The sequence below is a fragment of the Callorhinchus milii genome, unplaced genomic scaffold (assembly GCF_018977255.1).
Source record: "Callorhinchus milii isolate IMCB2004 unplaced genomic scaffold, IMCB_Cmil_1.0 Scaffold6, whole genome shotgun sequence".
NCBI lineage: Eukaryota > Metazoa > Chordata > Chondrichthyes > Chimaeriformes > Callorhinchidae > Callorhinchus > Callorhinchus milii.
The window spans coordinates 16,033,942-16,058,866 of record NW_024704747.1 but is presented as its reverse complement, the minus strand read 5'-3'; the positions used below and the strand labels follow the sequence as shown (position 1 = coordinate 16,058,866).

The 24,925-nt window shown below is 47.2% G+C and overlaps 1 protein-coding gene across 1 annotated transcript in view; it reads left to right on the top strand.

Annotated features, from left to right (window-relative positions):
* The first annotated feature begins 212 nt into the window (after positions 1 to 212).
* LOC103176844 overlaps positions 213 to 24,925 on the top strand; it is a 28,589-nt gene continuing 3,876 nt past the window's right edge. The window contains exons 1-17 of the mRNA XM_042336224.1: positions 213 to 284; positions 2,058 to 2,251; positions 2,472 to 2,607; positions 3,124 to 3,278; positions 3,423 to 3,582; positions 4,174 to 4,392; positions 5,274 to 5,447; positions 8,227 to 8,355; positions 9,093 to 9,161; positions 10,522 to 10,610; positions 11,318 to 11,369; positions 13,814 to 13,927; positions 15,091 to 15,340; positions 18,984 to 19,146; positions 19,960 to 20,110; positions 20,326 to 20,606; positions 21,888 to 22,240. Coding sequence (XP_042192158.1) covers positions 2,072 to 2,251; positions 2,472 to 2,607; positions 3,124 to 3,278; positions 3,423 to 3,582; positions 4,174 to 4,392; positions 5,274 to 5,447; positions 8,227 to 8,355; positions 9,093 to 9,161; positions 10,522 to 10,610; positions 11,318 to 11,369; positions 13,814 to 13,927; positions 15,091 to 15,340; positions 18,984 to 19,146; positions 19,960 to 20,110; positions 20,326 to 20,606; positions 21,888 to 22,240 — 2,675 coding nt within the window. The 5' untranslated portion in view covers positions 213 to 284; positions 2,058 to 2,071. The remainder of the gene's footprint in view (positions 285 to 2,057; positions 2,252 to 2,471; positions 2,608 to 3,123; positions 3,279 to 3,422; positions 3,583 to 4,173; positions 4,393 to 5,273; positions 5,448 to 8,226; positions 8,356 to 9,092; positions 9,162 to 10,521; positions 10,611 to 11,317; positions 11,370 to 13,813; positions 13,928 to 15,090; positions 15,341 to 18,983; positions 19,147 to 19,959; positions 20,111 to 20,325; positions 20,607 to 21,887; positions 22,241 to 24,925) is intronic.

Below are 24,925 nucleotides of genomic sequence, written 5' to 3'. Positions count from 1 at the left end.
CTCTCTCCCTCACTCCCCCCTTCCCTGCGAGGTACCCTGTGAACCTTGGTGCCTCTCCCTGTGTTAACCCTAAGCTTGCCATTTTGCCGCAGGCTATCTTAGCGACTCCATGCTGCCTCGGGAGAATCTGGAAGCGCAGTGGCAAGTGAAATCCGACCTGTCATCAGTGCCCAGACCCTACCGGCTCCTTCCCAATATTCCCAACGTTGGCTCGATTCCACTCTATCGTGCCTGCCTGGACTCCCCAGGGAAGGAGGGGGCCCAGGAGAGAGGACAGCAGCCAGGTACTTGTCTGGGAGAAAGTCGGAGGGGGGTGTTTGCTGGAGGCTTGATGGGAGGGCTCAGGGGAAGTGTTTTGGGGTCTCACTCCCCACTCCCACTCCCTCACCAGGGTACGGTGGGGGAGTGAGGAATATTAGAGGAAGGTGAGATTGATGGGATATCAGAGATAAAGCAGAGGAATGTGATCCCAGAAATGTGTGGAGCAGAGGAGATGGGTTCAACTCCAAATGAATTTGGGCCATCCTCTCTCTTCCGCTTATTATGTCTGAAATTCACAAGATGTCGAGAGAGTCAGACCGCAAAAACCCCTCGGCCCTCCTCGATCTCGTCCTCCAGAACACCCACTCCACCTTGTCCGGCTCAGTTGGTAGCACTCTCTCCTCTGAAGAAGAATGTTGTGAGTCAAGCCCCACATTAGGACTTTGAACTCAAGGTCTAAGTTGACCCTCCAGTGCAGTGCTAGGAGTGAGCTGTATTGTCAAAAAGTGCCGGCCTTCCGATGAGTCAAGCGGGGCGGGGGGCAAAGGTGGTGGTGCTAGGAAGATGACCAAAGGCGTGATTGAAGAGGAAAGTCTTGTGATGGACCTTGAAGGAGGCAAGGGATAGGGCGAGGCAGAGGGGCTCTGGGATGGAGTTCCAGAGGGTGGGGGCAGAAAGGCTAAAGGCCTGACCTCCAATAGTAGAGCAAGCAGGGCATGGAACGTGGAACGTGCATGTTGAGTGGAAAGAGCGGATGGGTTGGTAGGGTTTTAGGAGCGAGGGCAGAGCAAGACCGTGGAGGACAAGGATTGCAATTTATTGTTAGAAGAGTTAGCTGCTGCCGCAGTGCCCAGAGGAGTGGTGAATCTGCTCTGTGTACATACTCTACCCAGGTGTTGTCACACTGAGATGAGCCACAGGCTGTTGCTTTGCCTGAATGCTCCCTATTGTCTGAAGGGATTAAGCTGACCTCAGAACAACAGAGGCCTTAAATTATTGATGGGACGTCTCATACCAGTTTAAGGTGACACCAGTTCCTTTCACCCGGACCTAGCTGGCTGTCAGTCTCTGAACCACAGGGAGCGCGAGTTCCACCAGCTCGCCATCAACGTGCCAACCACCCAGCAACCCTCCATTCTGTGTAGCTGCCGCAAGACATTAACCACAATAATAATAATAACAATAAACCTTGTACATTCAAACCTGGTCAAGCAACCACCCGGTTCTCATTTCCATACACCAACACCCATACTCGGAGGCCACTCTTTTATAACGGCCACTTTGGTCCAATGCCTTGATCGGTTGTTTAGACAGGTTTGATCTGTATTTTAGATAGCACCTTCACTGTCTCAAATCTCCCTGTGCCTTGTCAGACTGGCTCCAGTTAACTCTCGCCCGTGAATCAGAAGCTTCTGGATTCAAACCTCAATTGGAAGCTCATAGTCTGAGTTGACATTCCATTACAGTGCTGGGAGGGTGCTGCATTGTTGGAGGTGCCATCTTTTGGATGAGACGTTAAACCGAGGATCCCTCTGCCTGTCCAGGTGGACGTTAAAGATCTCATCACACTATTCAAAAAGAGAAGGGAGTTTCTCCCAGTGTCCAGTCCAACAATCCCCCAGATAAAATTTGTCATTCATTTTATGGCTGTTTCTGGAATATTGCTGTGCACAAATTGGCTGCTGTGTTCAGCTACAAAATACACAGTCACTACACTTCACAGCAATGTCTGCAGTAAAAATGATGATTATTATTGTTGTTCAAATTTTTTTAACGTTCCTGCTTTCCATTGAAAGATGGGGCTATTGCAATGCCCAAATACAGGGAAGTGGGAAGAAATATTGTACGTTGGGGACCGGGGGGAATCCATAGTTGGCTGTACAGAGAGGCCGAGAGTGAACAGCTGGAAGTGGAGCGAGGCGCTGAACTCTACATGCTGATTGCTTTCCCACCAGACAACAAAGAGCTCCAACAGAGTCATGCCTATCAGGTACAGCCACCAGTGTTTGGGGGTGGGGCGGGGGGACAAGTACAGTATGTAACTCATGATATGTTGGAGGCAAACTCTCAGTGTGTTAGAGATTAACTTTTAGTGTGTTGGAGATTAACTCTCTGAGTGTTGGAGATTATCTCACTCTGACACTTGTGTATCTCGGAGCAGGTTTCTGAGAAAGCCATTGCCCCTATGTTCACCCTGGTTTCTCTCTCAGCCGCCGGATGGAGACTGTGTGAAGGAGGGTAGGAGGCTGGGCCAGGCTGCGATTGATTCCTCGCTCCTGGTCAGTGAAAAATCAAACCTCACCTATTACAGTGGCCCACTCGTCCGCGACAAGAAAGGCATCATTGGTGAGTAGAGGAATGCAGATCCGCACCCTACTGCACATCAACATGTCTCAGAGTTTTCAGAGAGCACAGATAATATAGATTAATAACAGAGAGTAACCCAGAGGATGACTGAGATTCTGGGAGACAGCACATTGAGATTGGTGAGGATCCCAGAGAGAGTTATAATAACAATAACTTGCATTTATATAGCACCTCAATCAGGGTAGCGCCTCAGAGTGTTTAACAGTGGCGGAGACTGGCGCTGAGCGAGGGGGAGGGAAAGAGGTGACCATAAGCAAAGTCGAAGGGGAAGGTCTTTAGGCGTGATCTGAAGATGGGGAAGGAGGGGGCAAGGCAGTGAGATTGAGAGCGTTCCAGAGTTTCCTACTTGAACTGGGATTGGTGAGTATCCCAGAGAGAGATACACTGGGATTAGTGAAGGTCTTGTGTAATGACTTTCTCGCTTTCGTTAAATTTTTTTTAATTAAAATTTTTTTAAAAAAATGTAATGTTTGTTGCCTTGCTGTGTGTTGGCAGTGAAAGCCGAGTGCGGCCAGGCCTGCAGTGGGAGTTCGGAGCTTGGACATCCAGCCACCATCCCTGGTGGTCTCCAACTGCCTTCCCTTTCGTTTGGAGTGCGTTCTCTTCAGGAAACATTTGGTGTCGACGTAAGGCTTGGGGCGATCAGAGAGGTAAGGTTTGGGGAGATAAGGGAGGTAAGGTGTGGTGAGATAAGACAGGTAAGGCTTGGGGAGATCAGGGAGTGAGGAGCCTGTCAGATATTCCTGTGGGCTCTGTGTAATTTTCTGCCTAATTTGTGTTTTGATCCTTCAAAGCCAGGAACACTGAAACTTCCAGTTATTGAGTTGGGTTCTGAGGAGAGCTCCCAGGAGACAGAGAGAGGCAGAGGAGAACCCTCAGAGGTGATGGAGATGGTTCTGCCCATGGTGAAAGGCATTGGTGACATTGGTGAAGCCCTCTGTGAGCCGGTGGCAGGTATGGTAAGCTGTTAAAGCTTAGTCTTGTTGTAGTTGCAGGCTTGTGCATAGACCTTGGGATTGACCTGTCAGTGCAAAATCAGCGGTGGAGCAACAAGTATCTAGCCTGTGCTCACCTGGGAGTGCTGTACCTAAACAGTACTCACCTGGGAGTGTTGTATCTAACCTGTACTGTCCTGGGAGTGCTGTATCTAACCTCTATTGTCTTCATCTGGATGCGCTGAAAGAGTAGATGGAGCTTTACGTTGTGTGTAGCTCACAATGAAATTGTCTGAGCTTAACATTGGCAATCCTTGCATTTGATACAGTGCTTAAATTGACCATCTCAAAGCGCTTCACAGGATATACTGAAAAGTAAATATACTTAAATACACTTAAATAAATATATTTATTTTTAAAATGCATATACTTAAATACACAAATCCATGTAGGTACTGTTGAATACACTTATCTACATACAGACAGTCGAAAAGGCTCAATTTTCAAGCGCTGCGATCGGCCGGTCACCTTAACAAATGTGAACGATTCCGGGCTGAGGTCAGGGCCCCTGTGTCCTTCAGCCTTTTCTTAACGTCCAAACGGTGCACAGAACAAGCCAAAACCTCGGGCCAAGCAAAAATCTCAGAGAATGAAGACGAGAGCCTGGCCGACTGCGAGAGCAGGAGGTGTGCTGCCGGCAGAGTGCGGACGATGGGGCTGGACGATAGAGCCGGTGGGGGCCAGATTGGAGCTCAGAAATTCAACGCGATGGAGGTGGAAGGGAAAAGGATGAGAATCAAGATGGATTTCAATGAGCGAACGGTGGAAGGTAAGGTTCAAAATAGGAGGGTGGAGAAGGAAAACCATTGGTATGGACTGGTTGAGCCGAATGGCCTATTTCCGTGCCTTCTCATCCTATGTAACTCCTTTGTGTGTTCAGGCCAGTTATTGCCTTGTCTTACCAAAAGCCTGTCGTTTTTGGCTGCACAAACTCACTTCTCCCATCCTACACGTCATCTTAAAATGCATTGCTTACAGTGAAGCAGGGGAGGTCGGCCGGAGACGTGATTCCAGTTATGCAGTGGGGGTTGCGGTGCAGGGGGTAAGGCCATGGCAGCAGTGGAGCAGTTGTGGGGCAGGTGTATGCAGGCCAGCAGGGACTACAGAAATTACTTACACTCTGTTGTTGGTATAACTTCCGAGTATAACCGGGACAACCCCATTCTCCAAGGGCGTTCATTGTCTTTGTGAACGCAGCTGATTCACATGGACAGAACAGCTGTCATCATGGATGCTCGTCTGAACTTCAGAATCTGTAGCATTTATAAAGCAACTGCTCCATCTGGTGGACCATTATCCCTTTTTTTTCCTGCAGTGCTAATCACAGCACAGGCTGGAGGGAGACCCTGTAATGTTGATACCGTGAGGGTCCATTTTCCTGAAGGGTTTATGTATATAGATCAAATAATGATATTAATTTATATTGATTGGAAGGTGCAGGGGTCAGCCTGGCTCAGAGACACCTCTGACAATGCATTGCAGTGTCAGTGTAGGTTGTGAGTTCAAAGTCCTGATTTGGGACTTGAACCCACAGCCCTCTGAACTCAGAGGTGAGAGTGCTACCAACTGAGCTAGGCTGACACCTGATGTATACACCTCTTTCTTCTCTCTGATAACCAGCTCATTAATCTCTGTCTATTTCCCATCCAGAGGGTTGTGAAGAGGGGCCAGTTTCGAGGCCGACCCTCCTGATATTGCCTCCAATAGTTGGAAGGAAGGGACCAGGCAACCAGAGCAGCATGGCCAGCTTCTGGACCCAGGCCACCAACGCAAAAGCTCCAGCCACAGGAATAGTGCGAGGCAGTTTGCCCCAGATCCTGCGAGGTAGAGTGCGGAACACCAGCCACCAGGGGCAGTCTTCCCAGTTCAGGACATTGAGTAGAGGTTTGGCCATCTCTAAACTCAGGGGACCCACTCAACACAAGACCAGGGTTGTCAACGTTAGGAGACGGAGATTTCACACCTGTCATCTCTTTAAGTAAAGATTTGCTAGTGCGCCAGGAACATTTAGGGCAACTTAGACTTGGATGTCTGACTTCAGTGTGATTTCAGTTAGATTCACCACTGGGTAAGGGACACAGAGTTAGACATACTGCTAGGTTAATCATAATGGCTGCCCTTCATATCCGAAGTTGTCCGTTCACACAATGTGAACACCTGGGTGCGTGAATTTGTTTACAATGTAGAAGCTGCTGCCCGCACAGAAACCACACTCTTAGGTAGCAAGCAGTGCAGTGTCAAGGAGTATCCAAAAACCTTGACTACAACAACAACAAAAAAAATTACATTTACAGAGCGCCTTTTACGTCGGAAGGACGTCCCAAAGCACTGAACAGTCAGGTGTCGGGGCCCGAGCATGGGGAAGGGGTGGTTAGGGGTGAGGGAAGGCAAAGAGGTGGGAGGGAGACCAAAGGCACGGTCAAAGAGAAGGGTCTTGAGACCGGCTTTGAAGGAGGCAAAGGAGAAAGCGAGGCGAAGGGACCGTGGGATGGAGTTCCAGAGTGTGGGGCCAGACAGGCTGAAAGCCCGGCTACCGATGGTAGGGTAGGTCGGGTGGGAGACATGGAGCAGGCTGGAGCCCGCTGAACGGAGGGAGCGAGCAGGTAGGTATGGAGTCAGCAGGTCAGAGAGGTAAGAAGGGGCAAGGCATGGATGGTCTTAAAGGTGAAGACGAGAATCTTGAACTCGATCCTCTGAGTGATGGGGAGCCAATGGAGTTGGGCGAGGGTGGGAGTGATGGAGTCACAGAGCCTTGTGCGTGGGAGTACACGAGCTGCATTGTTTTGGATGATCTGCAGCTTGTGAAGGGAAGAGTTGGGAAGGCCATAATCGAGCCTTGATGTGACGAATGCGTGGGTGAGGGTTTCGGCAGCCTGAGGGGTGAGGCAGTGGCGGAGTCTGGCAATGTTCCGGAGGTGGTGGTAGGCAGTGCCGGTCATGGCGCGGATGTGGGGGAGAAAGGACAGTTCAGGGTCAAACAAGATACCCAGGTTCCTGACTGGCTTAGTGAGGTTCAGTGTGCAGCTGTGAAGGCTGATGCTGCCAGCACCTGAGGTGTGGAGGCGCTGGCGCGAGCCAATCAGCAAGGCCTCGGTCTTGCTGACGTTGAATTGGAGAAAGTTGGCCCTCGTCCAGGATTTGATGTTGGAACAGGCAGTCGGTCAGGACCTCAGTAGTCTTGGAGTTCAGGATGGTGGCAGAAAGGTAGAGTTGGGTGTCATCCGCAGACATGTAGAAATTTACACCATGTCTGCGGATGATGTCCTTAAGGAGGAGCATGTAGAGGGTGAAGAGGAGGGGACCGAGGACAGAGCCCCGAGGAACACCGCACAAGACGATGCGGGGGGCTGGACGAGAAACTGTTTGCCGCGACAAAGCGGAGGCGGTGTGAAAGTTAGGACTACTTGCTAACTGCACTGGCAGAAACCATTACACCTGGAAAGCTAATCTCACAGTATGGCAGATAATTCACACACAACAGAAGATTCATCCTCGCTGAACTGGGAATCTGACAAGATCGAGTCTTCAACTCAGGGTGAGGAGCCTTGGTCATCTCTTCACCATGGCTACGTTCAAACCCAGGCCGGAGTTGAAAGTGGATTCTCAAAAGAGACAGATCTGAGATAAAGTGATTGGAAACTGGGTGTCAAAAAAAACATGGAAGCAGCTCATCCAGACCTGAAATTATTGCCTCCCCGAGACCATTTAGTCGCAACATTTAAGGTGGTGCAGAATTGTCGGACATTCTTCAAATTCAGTCTGATTATAATAATAATAATCCTTACTTTTGGTACAGTGTCTTTCACATTGGGAGGATGTCTCAAAATGCTTCACAGATATTATTGTGAAGTACAGTGACTATATTTTATGGGTAAACACTGGAGCCAATTTGCATATAGCAATACCCGCAAACAGCCACAAAGTGAAAGATCAGTTTTATCTGCGGGGTTGGTGGCCAGGTCACCGGGAGAAAGTCTCTTTTTTTTTAGAAATGCTATGGAGTCTTTAACATTCACCTGAGCTGGGAGATGGGATCTCAGTTTAACATCGCATCCAAAGGATGGCACCTCTGACAATGCAGCACACCCTAAGCACTGCATTGGAGATCAGCATAGACTGTGTGAGTTCCAAGACCTGATGTGGGGCTTGAACCTAAAACCTTCTGACTCAGAGGCAAGAGTGCTACCAACTAAGAAAGGCTGATTCATATTTTTGGAAGCCAGTTTCTTTTAAGAATCATGGAAAACGTGGCTACCTAATTAAGACAGAATCTTAAGAATTTTCCATAATTCTGCACTATATTTCCTTTGAAGAGCAAGATAGTGTCATGGGCTTAGTGAGACCTAGTGGGATCTCAGGCCTCTTCAGCCCAATGGCTTTGTTGAATGGAAGTGCAGTGTGTCCATTATAAGTTAATGAGTATGTGATGTGGGGTGGTCCCTCCGATGACTTTACAAGAGAACTGATAGTCATGGTCAATTCCGAGTCTAGCTCAGGCACCACAGAGCATGTGTCGCATCACAGGCACCTTCACACTTAAGTGCAATTTCCTATCAATTTGATACTAGCCTTACATTAACGCTGCTCTTTTTTAATGTCCTAGATGCTCACAAAGGCAGTTCAGTGGGTAGTCTGATCATGGGTCCTGATGGTCAAGTGGTTCAGCTCTCACTGTTGGGATCCATCCGAGGTCCCGGAGACACATCGCAAATTGTCTCTACTGGTACACAAGGTAAGGACTTGTCTCTTTCATGGTGAGCTGCAGGTCACATTCTCTCACTGGCCCTTTTCCCTCAGAACCCAACTCACCTACACAATCGCCGAGAGAGTTGTGCTTTTTGATTTAAAGGGGCACTGCCTTCGAGAAAGAGCATATGGCAAAACTCTTATTCTTTGGTGAGGAACAAGAGCCACAAGTATCTCTGTGAGTGAGGTGAGAATCAGTCCTCACTGTCTCTGGTACCAGTCTCGCTCCTCACTGTCTCTGATACCAGTCTAGCTCCTCACTGTCTCTGATACCAGTCTAACTCCTCACTGTCTCTGGTGCCAGTCTAGCTCCTCACTGTCTCTGGTGCCAGTCTAGCTCCTCACTGTCTCTGGTGCCAGTCTAGCTCCTCACTGTCTCTGGTACCAGTCTAGCTCCTCACTGTCTCTGGTGCCAGTCTCGCTCCTCACTGTCTCTGGTGCCAGTCTCGCTCCTCACTGTCTCTGGTACCAGTCTCGCTCCTCACTGTCTCTGGTACCAGTTTAGCTCCTCACTGTCTCTGATACCAGTCTAGCTCCTCACTGTCTCTGATACCAGTCTCGCTCCTCACTGTCTCTGGTACCAGTCTAGCTCCTCACTGTCTCTGGTACCAGTCTCGCTCCTCACTGTCTCTGGTACCAGTCTCGCTCTTCACATTCCCATCTCACCTGAGAGGTGGTCAGTTCTTTGAATGAGGCAGCAAAACCTGGTATTTTGCTTCACAGAGGACAAGCAGCAGCACTCTGGCCTCACACAAGAGGAGCCTTGGGCTGACTCAATGCAGGATCTGGAAGGTGAGAACGTCTGGCTTGGGGGCGGGTGGAGTGAGAGAGTGGATCGGGGGTGGGGGGGGGGGGGATTCTGCTGTCCACTGTCAATCAGTGCTGTAACAGTACAACAACAACGACAAATTACACTTGTATAGTTGGGGTCAGGAGGGGTTTGAGGGCAGGGCAGTGGGGGTGGAAGAGTGGACGAAAGCTCGGACAAAGAGGTATTAGCCCTCAATGGGCAGATGGCATTGTAATGGGCAGATGGCATTGTAAGCCTGCCTGCACGGCTGTAACAGTATGTCTATAGTGTGGAACCCGGGATGGTCGACGGTTAATGTTCACAATTTAACCACTGAATAACCTGTTTCCAGTTGACTTTATAGAGTGGGCTCTGTGCAGCTAAGTTTGTGTTCGTGTGCATAGATAATAACAATCCTTACATTTGATATAGCGCGTTTCACATCAGGAGGATGTTCCAAAGCATGTCCCAGGATATAACGTAAAGTGAAGTGATTTTGTTTTGTCGGTGAACATATATACAGTATTTACAATAGAATAATAGAAATTACAGCATAGGAGGAGTCATTCAGCCCATCACAGCTATGCTGGTAATAACCTATGAAGCTAAGGTAACTTACTCCAAATCTTAATTCCCTGTAACCTCAAAAGCCGAAAAGCATTCCATGTGCAAACAAACTCCTGCACGTTGAGAATGCACCTTGTTCCCTCTGCAGGCCTCTTCACTCCTCTTTATCCACCTGTAATTCCCACTTGCCGGTTCGACCACTCCTGTGGTCACTTCTCCCTTGCTTGAAGTCCGATCTCAAAGTAAAAGGTCTGAGACGCTCTCCTCCTGCCTGAAGGGCGTTATAAATGCAAGTTGTTGTTTTGGTCTGACACATGCGGAAACCCATCACCATGCTTAAAGGATCCAAACCAAACTGAGAATTCAATGCATTCCCTACAATTGGAAATTCCAGAGATAGATTGTTGGAATGCAATGCGCACTTTCTCCCTGGGGAAGCATCCTGCTTACCTAATTCCGGCAAGTATTAGACGCAGATTGGCAAGAGCCAAGGTCTGGGATTCCAGAGTGTGTGTTGGGGTACTCCTGGAGTCTAACCAGCTAAGACTAGCTGGCCATTGATATCACTGTCTTGCAAGCTTTCCCGCTGCATGTCCAGTTATGACCACCCTACCCGTTTGGGCTTCGGCTTGCAGGGTTAACAGGAGCTGAGTGTTGTTGCAACATCTGTCCTCATATACAAACTTTCCAGATGATATTTTCTTTGTAACACTATTTCCTTTATTTAATGATTCTGGGTGGCTCTCCATTGCCATGCCAACGATGACTTAGCTGATTTCCTATTCCCTTCTGCAGCCGACGCCAAAGCTTGTGGAGATAATGTAGCTCCTAACCTGTGCCGAGCACCCGAACTGCCGAACTCAGACAAAGGGTGTGAGAGGAAGGTTGGTAATGACACTGCTTCTCTGTGATACCATACGATACATTCAGCCATGATATGAATGCCCAAGTTACATGGATCGTTGTTGGTAAGGACATTGGAAATGGGATGGCGTTCCTAAGGCTGGGGGCAGAGAGGCTGACCTGCTCCACGTCCCCCGACCTGCCCATCCAATCCCACAGTGCAATGTATTTTTCCCTGGAAATAGAGACATGAACATCACAAGAGTGTGTGGGATGTGGGAGGGGAGGTATAGAGGGAATATAGGATGGACTTAAGCAGATATTTTTCTCACCCTTTGTCCTGTAATCTGAGCTGAGCTGAATCACAACTTGAGAATGTATCATGAATGTAAAACAAGAGGACACAGGTTTAACGTTGTAAAGAGCAATTTCAGGACAAACACCAGGAAGTTTTCCTTTACGTAGATGGTAATCAATGAGTGGAACAGTTTGCCAGGAAATGTGGTAGATGCCAGGATAATGGACTCAAAGCAGCTTGAAGCAATGATTGGGGGGGGAGGGGGGGGGTGAAGTGGATTTTTGAAAGAATGAGATTAAATAGGCCAAAGGCTTTCTTTACCTGGACCAATATTGTGATCTTATGACAGGTATTTGATGCTTAGCTTGTTGTCTGAAGCTGCATTGAAAGTTGAAGAAAGAAATGCTTTGACCTCCCACTGACTCCTTCAATTTCTGAATCATTCTGCAGGTGTTGAGGAAGAATGGCTCGAGACCTGTTATCCTTGATGGGGACACATCAGGTAAGGACCAGTAAAACCATCTGATTGTTCTCTGTTGTGCTTTGCTGATGAGAACATTGGAACCAAGCAAACATTTCATTTGATATTGCGCCTTATCACAGCGTTGCAATGTCTCGAAGTGCTTCACAAAATTTTACTTGCCCTGGTTAATCCTGGAACCAATGGGCAACCCCAGGCTCCTGTTCTCCACAACCAACTGGCCCCTCTGCCCTCCCCACCACACCTCGCAGATTCTTTCCTCTGACTCTCACTGCGAGAAAATACTGGACTTCCTCGAGTCCAAAATTGAGGGAATCCGTTCAGCTGCCACTGCCCTCCCAAATTCCACCCCTTCCCTACCCCCACCCCACACTCCGACAATTACCCATCCCTTCTTCCATACCTTTGAACCGGTCAACCCCTCCTCTGTCTTTACCACCATGTCCTCCATGAAGCCCACCACCTGCTCCCTGGACCCCATCCCCACCCCTCTCCTTAAATCCCAGCTCCACCTCCTTGCCCCACTACTTGGCAACATCATCAACTGCTCCCTGTCATCTGGCACTGTTCCTTCCCCCCTCAAAACAGCCATTATCACCCCCACCTTGAAGAAACCTTCCCTTGACCCATCACAGCTATCCAGCTACCGGCCCATCTCAAATCTTCCTTTCCTATCCAAGGTCCTTGAGAGAGTCGTTGCCTCTCAGCTTCGCTCTTTCCTCCCCTCCCACTCCCTCCATGAACCCCTCCAATCAGGTTTCCATGCTGCCCACAGCACGGAAACTGCTCTGGTCAAGGTCACAAACGACATCCTGACCATGTGCGACCATGGCTCCCTCTGTCTCCCATCCTCGTCGACCTTGGATCACTCAATCCTCATCCACCGCCTCCCCTCTCACCTCAACCTTCAAGGTTCTGTCCTTGACTGTTCAGGTCCTACCTTTCACACCGTCTCTACTTCGTCGCAGCAAACAGCTTCTCCTCCAGCCCCCGCATCATCTCATGCTGTGTTCCTCAGGGCTCTGTCCTTGGTCCCCTCCTCTTTACCCTCTACATGCTCCCTCTTGGTGACATCAGCCACAGACATGGGGTAAATTTCCACATGTATGCGGATGACACTCAACTCTATCTCTCTGCCTCCACCCTCAACTCCAGGACTACTGAGGTCCTGACGACTGCCTGTCTGACATCAAGTCCTGGATGAGGATCAACTTTCTCCAATTCAACATCAGCATGACCGAGGCCCTTCTGATTGGATCGCGTAGGCGCCTCCGCACCTCGGGAGCTGGCAGCATCAGCCTCCATCCCACGGTCCCTTCGTCTTGCTTCCTCCCTTGCCTCCTTCAAGGCTGGTCTCAAGACCCTTCTCTTCGATTGTGCCTTTGGTCGCCCTCCCACCTCTCTACCTTCCCTCACCCCTACACCACTCCTCCCCATGCTCGGGCCCCAACACCTGACTGTTCAGCGTTTTGCGACGTCCTCCCGACATGAAAGGTGCTCTATAAATGTCATTTTGTTGTGTACTCTAAAGTGCAGTGAGTGGATTTATAGGCCAATAGATATAATGGGCAGTGTAGTCCTCCCAATGTGGGTGGGCACAACCCTTTCCTTGCACATCAGGATTTAATTGGTAAATAAATCTCCTTGAACATTATCCACTCTCTTAAAGCATTCATTGTTCACCGATCACAATAACATCTGTCAGTGTAGCCTATTAGATGGCTGTGGTTACAAAATACTTCACAGTAAATGCACCTGATAAAATCAGTCACTCACTTCACGGTTATCTGTGGGACATTGCTGTGCACAAATTGGCTGCTGTGTTCGCCTGCAAAATAGTCACCACACCTACAGTAAAAATCCTGTGAAGCGCTTCAAGATGTCCTAATGACAGGATAAGGAGCTACATTAAATGTAAGTATTATTGTTGTTATTATGTTGTGTTCTTTGTGGGGGATTGTTTAGCAAGTGTTGATTTGACAGGAGAAGTATTGGGGTGTCAGCCAAAGGGACAAACGACAACTTGCACCAGCTGGAAATGTCAATCCATTCTGAAGTAGAATCATTTAGAGCAAAATCCCCGTCTTTGCTTTCAATGTCCTCCTACCTCTGTGACCTACTAACTCCATACTGACCCGTCCACTCCCTCTGACCTGCTCCACGTCCCCCGACCGGCCCACCCTATCGGCAGTCGGGCCTTCAGCCTCTCTGCCCCCAACCTTTGGAATTCCATCACACAGTCCCTCTGCCTCGCCCGATCCCTTGCCTCCTTCAAGGCCCATCTCAAGACCTTCCTCTTTGACCGCACCTTTGGTCTCCCTTCTACCCCTACACTCTGCCCTCCTACCCTCCTGATCCCAACTTCCAGCTTGGGTGCACATCCTTGACTGTTCAGCACTTTGAAACGTCCTCGTGATGTGAAAGGCACGATACAAACGTAATTTGTTGCTGTTGTTGTTGAATAGGGGCATTGGGTGAAGATCAAAAAGCCTCTCTGTTGCTGCAGTCCCATCAGAGTTCACATTCCAATGAAGGAAATGCAGAAGGTTCACCAGAGGAGGTGAAAGATGCTGTGGAAGGTAACCACAGGGGAGAGCAATGTCATCTTGTCACCACTCCATAACATCCTGGATTCCTACCATCTATGTCCCATTAACATGCTATTTGTGTTCTTAATGTAACATCATTTGGATGAAGGCTCAACCAGTTTGTGAATTGCGCCTGTTGCACTGACCACGCTCAGGGAGGCCATAAAGATGGTCAGAATAGAAAATGCTGGTTGACATAGTGTTCTGAGGTTGGCATTCCAGTGCATTGTTGGGGGCAGTGTAGATGGAGTTTGATGCTCCGTGTAAGTGCTTGCCGGGAGAAGATTTTAGTAAAGTGCTTGAAGGTTGAAGAAGCTTTAGTTACCTGTGGCACAATTGACCTGGGAACATATAATGGGCCTGGACTTGTATCGAGAGAAGAGAGGAGCAGAGCTTCTTTTCACACAAAGGGTAATGGAAATCTCGAACTCTCCCTCAAAAGACTGTGGATGCTGGATCAATTGAAATTTTCAAGCCTGAGGTTTATAGACATTTGTGAGATAAGGGTATTGTGGAGTCCTGTGGTTCAGTGGTTAGAGCACTCGCCTCACAAGTCAGAGACCTGGGTTTGATTCCCGGTAGAGCAAAACATTGTGCAAATTTCCTTATTCCACACTCCTCTGTTTACCTAACAGTAAATAGGAACCCAGTTGATAGTCAATTGGCGGATCGCTTTTCCGGGGGTAATAATTCCTTAAACAAAATTGGTCCCTCAATCCACGACTGTTTGTGGGACATTACTGTGTGCAATTGGCTGCTGCATTTCACCCACAAAATATACAGTCAACTCATTTTACAATATATTCTGTGAAGCACTTTGAGATAACTCGAAGGTGTGATAAGGAGTATATCAAATGCAAGGATTATTATTATCAAGGAATATGGAGCAAAGGTAGGTAGATGAAGTTGAGGTACAGATCAGCCATGATCTAATAAAATAGTGGAACAGGCTCGAGGGGCTGCATGGTCTATTTCTGTTCCTATGTAGAAAATGAATCTATTGAAAACTTGCTGTTATTTGGGTGTGGCTGTCTGATCTAGAGGCCATCTCCACTGTATAAATGTATGACCAAGTCTTGTTCTGTTGTCACACTGAAGCTTTGTAAAACAGATGAGGACTTGAGTTGCTAACGTTACTTGTTCTCTGTTCTCAGGTTTTTCTGAAGGGATGTCTAATCCACTATACACACCAACCGGTTCCACCCACACCACAGTGAGCCGGATCTCCTCCCCATTGAGCCCAGTTTACTCTCCAGCGAGCTCCCCAACTGGCTCGATCTATTCCAAGACCGACCCCTTCTCCACCCTGATTGAGCCAATCGACCCTCCAGCTGGCCAATCGCAGGGAGAAGCTGGCAAATCATCGGCAAATGCATTAGAGGTGTCGCCCACTCTCCATGAAGTGTGAGTGTGTGATTGATGCTGGTTTACCCAAGTTACTTTCAGAGGGTGAAGCTTTGGAACTCTCTCCCTCAATTCCTCCGCCTTGCCCCCTACTTCCCCTCTTTTAGATCACTACTGACCTTCCTCTTCAACTGTGCTATGGTCAACTCCTCCCTCCCCCCCGACTTGGCATCGGGCTCCACAAACTGTTAAGCATTCTGAGACGTTGCCCTGCGTGATATAACACAACTTATTGTTATTGCAAGGTGACACCCATTCACACTGATGTTTGTGAGCAATGCAGGAAGTGTGGTTCCGGTGAGCTACATTCAGTCATTCACTCTTGCACAGAGCAGTGATGGTTTGCCATACTACAATTCTGAAGATGACAGACATTTTCAGGGTAAACAGTGGCTTCCTTATCTGCTACCATCTTGATCCACAATGCTTCTTAATTGGCAGGATCGAGTGGCAAGAATTATTTTGTCATTACTGGATCATTCATTTGGTATCTACCTCCTTTTGGGGATGGGGGAAGGGGAAGAAACATGTCATGTGTTGTGATAATTGTCAAATGACGTATTGCATTTCTTTCCCTCTTGTCATAGTTAGATTAACCCAGCCAGGAGATACCATAAGGACATTGTCATTAGAAACATAGAAATCTACAACACAGAAGGAGGCCATTCGGCCTATCGAGTTTGCGTCGGCTCACAGGGCAAGGATATTGCTTCAGGCCCATTCTCCTGCCTTATCCCCACATTCCTTCAAGCCTTTCTCTTTCTTATGCCTATCTCCTTCCCTCCTGAAAGCTACAATGGACTCTGTCTCCACCACTCTACCTGGCAGGATGTCCCACATCCCAATTACTCTCTTGGTGAAGAAATTCCTCCTATGTTTTCGTTTCGCTGCTCATGTAATTCTCTTGTGACTATGGCCCCTGTCACTGATCAATGGAAATAACTGCTCCCTATTTACACTGTCAAAATCCTCGTACATTCGTACACCTCGATCAGGTCCCCACTCAATCTTCTCTGCTTCAATGAAAAGAGGTTTATAGACATTCAGAAGTTCAGAAATAAGAAGATTGTATCCACAGATGAACAGAGTTGTAGGACTGTGTTTATATTCTGTATCAACTGACTGGGAAACTCAGCCCAATGGACCAGGCCAGGACTTTCTTGATCTTTCTTTGGGACTTCTCTTGAGCTCCGTACAAAGCTTGCTTTCCTGGCCAAAATTCTGTCATAAAGCTCCTGTCCTTGGCTCTTTGCTGATGCTGATTGAGCTGCACTACCGGTAGAGGGTGCTAAAGAGGGACTAGTTCTTGTAAACCAATCTGATTTTAACTTCCTTTAACTAGGGCCAATTTGATCTCCCCTTGCAGCTTGAATGACACGAGCAAAATGAAATCGGGCTATGAACCAGTGAGGTCCGGGTCTGTAGCTCCACCAGCAGCTGAACTTTCAGCCTATCTACACAGCTTTCTAATCAAGGTCATCTCAAGACTTACCTGTTTGACCAAATCTTTGGTTATCTCTCCCCTCTCCCTGCCCCCAGCTCGGGTGCTAAACCAGGATTGATAAATTGATAAGTGCCTTGAATTACATATGTATAGTGCCTTTCATGTTGGGAGGATGCCCCAAGTGCTGTGAAAGGCCCTATACAAATGTAAATTCGTATTGAATTATAAGCTCGAGTTCTATCCTCTACACCAAGGTGGCCCAACCTTTTGGCTGCCGAGGACCGGATTCTCTATTTGAGAAAGGTCTGTGGGCCGCATGAGTAATATTTTGTGTTTCCCTTCCAGAAACATAACATTTACATAGCACCTTTTTTAAGTTGGAAGGTCATCTCAAAGCACTCGACGCTGTCGGCTGGGCACCTAAGCTGGGGGTGGCAGCCGAGAGGTGGAGGTGGGGAGAGGAAAAGATGACCGAAAGCGTGGTCAAAGAATTAGGTCTCGACTTTCCTTGAAAGATGGGAGAGGGGCAGCAAGTCGGATGGACGCCAGGAATGGAATTCCAGAGAGCAGGAACAAAATGATAATGGTGGGGCAGATGGGGTGGGACATGAAGCAAGCTGGTGTTTTCTGGATAAAGGGAATAGCTGGGTCGGGAGGTCGCAGAGGTAGGGTGGGGAGTGGAATGAAGGACGTAGAGGTGTTTCTCACTGGGGAAAAAGTGAGCTTTCTGGGAGGAAACTGCAGGGCATGTCACTCAGTGTCCGTTCTCGGTGCCCTCGTGGCGGCCGTGAGAAGCTCCGATTGTCTGTTCTGACAGTGAACCATGAAACACCGCCCTCAATTCTTTTTTCTCTTTCTGCTATCTCACTCTTTTCATTTCTCTCTCTCTCCCACTAGCCCTCATGCTCTCTCTCTCTCTCAATCACTCTCTCCCTCTCGCTCTGTCAATCACTCTCTCTACGTAATCTCTTGCACACTCTCTCAATTACTCTCACTCCCCTCTCTCTTCTCATGTTCTCACTCTCCCCTCTCTCTTTCTAACCTCTCATTCTCTCCTCTTCAATCCCTCTCTCCCTCTCAATTACTCTCTCTCTGCTCTCTCATTCTCATTCCCTCCCTCTCTCTTTCTTTCTCTCACCCTCTCCCTCAATTTTCTCTCAAACACTATCTCCATCCTCTCTGTCAATCACCTTCTCTCAATCTCTCCTCTCATTCACACTCTGACATATACTCTCCCCCTCTTTCAATCACTCTCCATCTCACTCAGTCCCTCTCCTCCCCCCACTTTCGTGACCTCTCACTCTTCTCTCTCTGTCTCTCTCTCTCTCTCTCATTACCCCCTGTCCCAATTCCTCTCTCTCCCAATCAGCCGCATGGTTCACCATTTGCAGCGTCAGGACTCGGCAGTTGCTAAGGTCGCGGTGGATAAGGAGACTCACTTGCTTTACTGACAGACTGCAGCAATGGCTGGTATTATTTCCACTGCGCTGCGTCCTCACAACCGCTGGCTCCTGCCGCTGCCATGGGTGAACGTTCACCAGGTAGGGACGGAGCGGAAGTTGGAATGTTGGAAATGGTCTCAGGCCGGATAAAATCACCCACCGGGCTGGGTGCGGCCTGTGGGCCACCTATTGGACCACTCTGCTCTACACCATCGGAGGTGGCCCTTCCCGTGCTGAACATTTTTGAATTGGGCTTTTCTTTGCGACGAAGCTCAATGGTGAGGAGGAAGCTTGTCTCCTCTGAGAGGACTCCTGGGATAAAAAGCACTGAAGCACTGATTGCCTGCTGTATGGTACTTATAGCAGAGGAAGGGGAGAGGGCCCTGCAATCTCCTCCACCAATTGACTTGGCTGAATATTATCTTATGTGAAGGGTAAACAACAGTGATTTATTCTGATGGATATGCGGGAGTTTTGGATATTAAATAGAATTATTTTATTACAATTTTAGCCCTGAGATGCTACCTCAAGTATAGAAAGTGTAGTAGAAATCTGGAATCCTCTCCCCCAGAAGGCTGTGGATGCTGGATCAATTGAAATTTGTAAGGCTGGGGTCAATAAATTTTTGTTAGGTAAAGGTATCAAGGGAGCAAAGGTGGGTAAATGGAGTTGAGGTACACATCAGCCATGATCTAATAGAATGGTGGAACAGGCTTGAAAGGCTGAATGACCTAATCCTGTTCCTACTTCATCCCAGCAATGGCAGCAGTGATCGGTGCGTCCAGCCTCCCAGTCAAAAGAGCAGCCAGCGGGTAAAGGACCAGGTGACGGCAGTGGAAGGTTGGACAGACACAAGCAGCCAGGACAAGGTGGTAGATTCAAAGGATCAACCTGGCAAAAGGACCACAGACATCAGTGCTGTAAGTTCAAGTACAATTCATTTTCCCCTCGCAAAACAAAAAATTACAACACTTATAAAAGGACTTTGTTACTGATATAAATAATGATTTGTAACTTTCGCAAAGACGGTTAAAAGAAGGGCAAGTTTAAATGTGTTGTGACGGACCATGCGTTCACTGCCCTAGTTCCTTTGGACATTGTTTCGCCCACAAATATACAGTCAATTCACTTTACAGCATACTCTGTGAAGCACTTTGAGACATCTAGAAGACACGAAAAGCTCTATATCAAATGCAAGGATTATTATTATTATTATGCCATTCTGATACCTTATACAGCACAGAAGGAGGCCATTCGGCCCATCGTGCCCATGCCGGCTCTTTGAAAGATATGTCCAAATTAATCCCACTCCCCCGCTCTCTCCCCATAGCCTTGCAAATTTGTCCTCCCCAACCTTATATGGGGAGAAATTCCACCTGGGTCGAGGTGTACTTTGTTCAGGTGGCTTTCACTGTGTCAAAAATTTGGCAAATTGTTGAATTCAGTTGCAACTTTGAAACTGATTTTCTGTAGTTTCTTACTTGCAAAAAATGGCTTCAAAAAATTAAGGCTGTGTATAAGAATTTGACAAATTCTGGATACTCTGAAATGCTACATAAGAATCGTGACCACGGTAGAATTTCTCCCCCATTAGGATTTTTTGGAGCCCGTAGTGCTGGTGTGCTTCCTTGTCTGCAAATGATGCGCGAAAGGGAGCACAAAAGAGAGAGTGAGAGAGAGAGAGGACACAAACAAAGAATAAATGGGAACATTAAACTGCTTTCATTCTATAGACAAAGAAAGACTATGGAGGGCACAAAACAATGAAGAAAGGGATAAAGGATTGGGATACCCCGAACAAGTCATCAGCTGTCAACAAGTTACCGAGGCAGCCAAGGGAGATCGAGAACAAGAAGCGCAATGACCGTGTGCAGTTTGTCGTGGGTAAGTGATATTGTCAATAATAATAATAATCCTTGTATTTGATATAGCAGCTTATCATGTTATTGAGATGTCTCAAAGCACTTCACAGAATATACTAAGTTGCGCGCAGCAATCTCTCACAAATAGCCATGGACGGAATGACCAATTTTATTTGGGGGATTGTTGGGTAGTACACCGTGAAATAACAATATTAAAAAAAATATATCTTTCTGCAGGAAAGCCCAAGGGCAAAAGAATGCAGAAACAATACCTGCTGAACATCAAAAAGCAGAAGAAGTCTTCAAAGAATGTATCCAGGGAGTTGGACGTACCTCAGGAGGAAGATGATGAAAATGGGAAGAGTATGCCTCGCAGCTCAGATGTGGATGGACTTCTAGACTCGAGTGACCAGATTGACTCTCCAACTACATCTGCTAACTTAATGTCACTCCTCTTTGACCAGTGCTCCATCTCCCAAATCGCTGTCGACATGCCTCACACAACAGTTCCAGCAATGGTAGGATCCCAGTTGTCAGAAGCAACAAAAGTAAACGTGGGGAACAAAGCACACATTGGGGTCTAAAATGCAGAATTTCTAAATGGATTCCCTGATAAGGAATCTCGTTGGAAATTCTGCAACCGAAAGCTTACATACAGGGCAAAGCTTTTACTGCTTCGCCCATTACCTACTTAAAGGACAACTACGTTAAGGACAAGCATAACGTAGGTTAAATGTAATGTAAAATTCTTACAAGTTATGTTTTGTTTTAATTCTGAACTGATATACGTAGTTTGAAATGACTACTTCTAATTTCCCCCTTGGATCAGAGAAAGGAACCTATGATCTCATCAGTCAGGGCTGTATTAAAGTTGGTTCTTGAGGTAAAAGATGAATGTTCCAACACACTGGATGTCTGACACATGGAAACTCATCACTGTGCTTAAAAGTATCCACATAGCAGATTTCCACATATGTATGGCAACCACACATGGAAATTTCCGTGACTGGAATGGAACGTGTACTCTCTCCCCGGAGGGTTGCACTTGCTTACCTAATTCTGAAGAGTATTAGGTGTAGGTTGGAAAGAACCAAGACTTGGGAACCCCAAGTGTGTTTTGGGTTACTGCTGGAGATTCACCAGATAAAGCCTCATAGCTTGCCATTGAAAGTATTGTCTGGCAAGCTTTCCCTTTGCCTGCCCAGCTTGGAGAACTCTACCGGTTAGTGCTTTGACTTGCATGGTTAACAAGAGATGGGTGGGAAGAATTGCTGCCCCATCTGCCCCTCCACGTCATGCTGATGAGCCAGGCTGGCTGGTCTGTCATCAGCTGTGCCCTGAACCAAACTGAAGCCCAGCACAAAGAGTTGACTTAAATCCAGCATTCCTTTGCCAACCATGCCACTTGAAGCAATCTCAGCTCCAAGGAGATGCTGTTTACCTCCCCATCCCTAACAAGGATAGTTATTAGGTAGACCTAATACAAAGTATTAAAGGGTAACAATAATCTTTGGGAATGCTTGCAATTGATATAGCACTTTATTGCATTGTCAAGTCATCTCAAAGTGCTTGGGAAAATGCAGAGGAATTGGATTAGAATAGATCGCTCCAGTGGAGGAGAGAGCACCAGCTCAGACAGTGGTTCAAATGAATGGCCTCTTTCTGTTCTTTGGACAGCTTTCTGCCAGGTACCTCAGGACAGTCATCTCTTATAGTTAATGCAATTGGATAACATGCCAGTATGTAGCCACATTAAGTATAACACAGGTTAAATATAGTGTAAAATTCTCTCCACTAAGGGAAGCACCACTGCCCCGACACTGGTTAAAAGCGAGAAGGTGGCAAAGCCGCAGGCTGAGAAGAGCAGCGTGAAAGGTGAGAAAAAGAAAAACATTTCTTCTGCAGAGGAGCAGAAGCTGAGAGAGCAGAAGCTGAGAGAGCAGAAAAAGAAAAACATTTCTTCTGCAGAGGAGCAGAAGCTGAGAGAGCAGAAGCTGAGAGAGCAGAAGCTGAGAGAGCAGAAGCGGAAAGAGCAGGAGCAGAGAGAACAGCAGCAGAGAGAACAGCAGAGAGAACAGGAGCAGCTAGAGAGACAGGAGCGAATTAAGAAAGAACTGGGGGATGATCTGCAGAAAAGAAAGGATAAAATCAGGTAACAACAAATTAAATTTATATAGTGCCTCTCACATCAGAAGGATGACTCAAGGGACTGGACAGTTAAGGGTTTGCACCAGAGCTGGGGGAGGGTAGGGGGATTGGGGGTGAAAGCACTGTCAAAGAGGAAAATAAGAACATACAAAGCAATGAAATGACGAAAAGGCCATCTAGCCCCGTTACTCCAACACACCAAACAATTCACTGGACATTTGCCACACTCCCCCACTCCTCACTTTATCTCCTGGGGCAAAACTCTATTCACCCACGACATAGACAGCTATTCCACTTTACAGTATGTCCTACGAAAACGCTTTGAATTGTCCTCCTGATATGAAAGGTCCAATATCAAATGTAAGAATTATCATTGCATATTTCTTGAATTTGAAAGATAACCAAGTATAATCTTCAGAAATACTCATCCATTGCCATTGACCTCCTTCCTTCACAGACAAGCTCTGTCTCATCTCCAGTGCAACCCATATCTTCCACTCTGTCCGCTTGTAGCTGTAAATCCAGCATTTATCCTCATTGTTCATCTCTGAACACTCTCCAATCTGTCAAATTTGGGTGCGTGAAACTGCTGCACACATTGGTCCAAATTTGGCCTCATCATAGGTGTGGCTGCAGAAAGCTTAGAGCACTCACCTCGCAAGTGAGAGATCTGGGTTTGATTCCCAGCAGGGCAAAATGTTGAGCAAGTTTCCTTACTCCACACACCTCTGTTTACCTAGTATTTAGTAGGAACACAGTTGTTAGTCGATTGGTGGATCGCTTTTCCCGGGGGTAATAATTCCTTCAAAAAAATAAATAAATTGGTCACTCAATCCATGACTGTTTGTGGGACACTGCTGAGCGCAATTGGCTTCCACGTTTCACTTACAGAATACAGTCAATTCACTTTACAAAGTCTGAAGCACTTTTGAGATGTCATAATGAATGATAAGACACTATATTAAGTGCAAGTATTGTTATTATCCTGTAAAGTAATAACAATCTTTGCATTTGATATAGCGTATTATCACTATCTCACTTTGTGACGTTCTCTCTGCTTGAAATACGCATGGAATCTGTGACAGCTGAATGTGACGTATTCAAAGCTTTGCTCTCTTCTCCCTTTAAAGGGTCTGTTCCCCAAGGTTGAAGTATTTTATGTCCTATTACAAGGTACTTGCGATTGGGCAGATGACTGCCGACCTCACTGTGCAGGCTTGTTAATTAAAGAAACTGTGGAAAGTTGAGCCCTGATTGTTAGGGCTGATGAGGGAGGTCAGCAGCTGTCTAAAAAGAGCTGTGCCCTGGCATGGGAGGTGTGACATCAAATTGGAGATTGAAAGAAAACACACTGTGGGATGCAACATATTTAATACATTTTGGTGTGTCCAGAATTTGTCAAATTCTTTTTTAAAAAGTTTTAATTTTAAAGCGGGGTTTCTGTACATTTCTTTAAAGCTTCAGAAAGCCAACTTCTAAATTAAGACAAAATTCAAAATTTGCTGTTTTCTGAACATTCTAAAATACTATAGAAATGGAGTATATCTAGATCCAGGTGGAATTTCTTGTGTGTGTATGCTTTGCTATAAGGGGCTTTTATGTTTTGCTATTATTCATTTGGTAGTGGTTTGTTTTAATTTGTGTGAAAAGGCTTAATTTTACTTCCAAAAGTCACTTCAGCTGTGTTTTTTTAATGGGCATAGACTGTAGCATTCTATCTTTGTTTATCTTTAATGTTTCTCTTGAATGATATCCCATTCTTTCCGTCTCTGTTCTGTTTTCTCCTAATCTGCCTTTCTCCCTTTCCGTCTGGCTGCTGCCTATTTTTCCATTTGCAGCCTGCCCTTCGCCTCACCCCCTCCCTTGCCTCCTTCAAGGCCTGATTCAAGATCTTTCTCTTCAGACGCGCCTTCATTCACCCTCCTACCCCACGCTCCCTACCCTCCACCTCTCCTGATCCTAACCTCTTGCTCGGGTCCAAATCCTTGACTGTCCAGGGCCATGGGATGTCCTCCCGATGTGAAAGGCCCTATATATATATGTCATTTGTTTTTGTCATTGTTGTTGCCACTTCCAATATTTCAAGTTCAGCAAGAGAATGCAGTATTGTAGCTAATGTGTAGTGGTGACCAGTGGCTACGAGACGAATGACCAACCCTTGTTCCCTCTGCCTCCTTGTCCTCCTGGACCTCTCTGCTGCGTTCGATAGTCGATCACGCCATCCTCCTCCACCGCCTTTCCTCCGTCATCCAACTCAGTGGGATCGCACTCGCCTGGTTCGAGTCCTACCTCACAAACCGCCAGCAGTACATGTGCACAAATGGCTTTTCCTCCGCTCTCATCCAGTTATCTGCGGGGTACCCCAAGGATCCATCCTTGGCCCCCTCCTCTTTCTGATCTACATGCTCCCTCTTGGGGATGTCATCCGCAGACATGGGGTACATTTCCACATGTATGCGGATGACACCCAACTCTATTTTTCCATCTCTCTTTGCGACCCCCAGTCCCCTGATGTTCTGTCATCCTGCCTGTCAGGCCTCAGGGGCTGGATGAGCGCAAATTTCCTTCAGCTGAACGTTGACAAGACGGCAGCCATACTCTTTGGCTCTCGTCAACATCTAAAATCTCACGGTTCTCACCTCCTCCACCTATCCGACCTCCCCCTAAAATTCCCCCTAAAACTCGTATG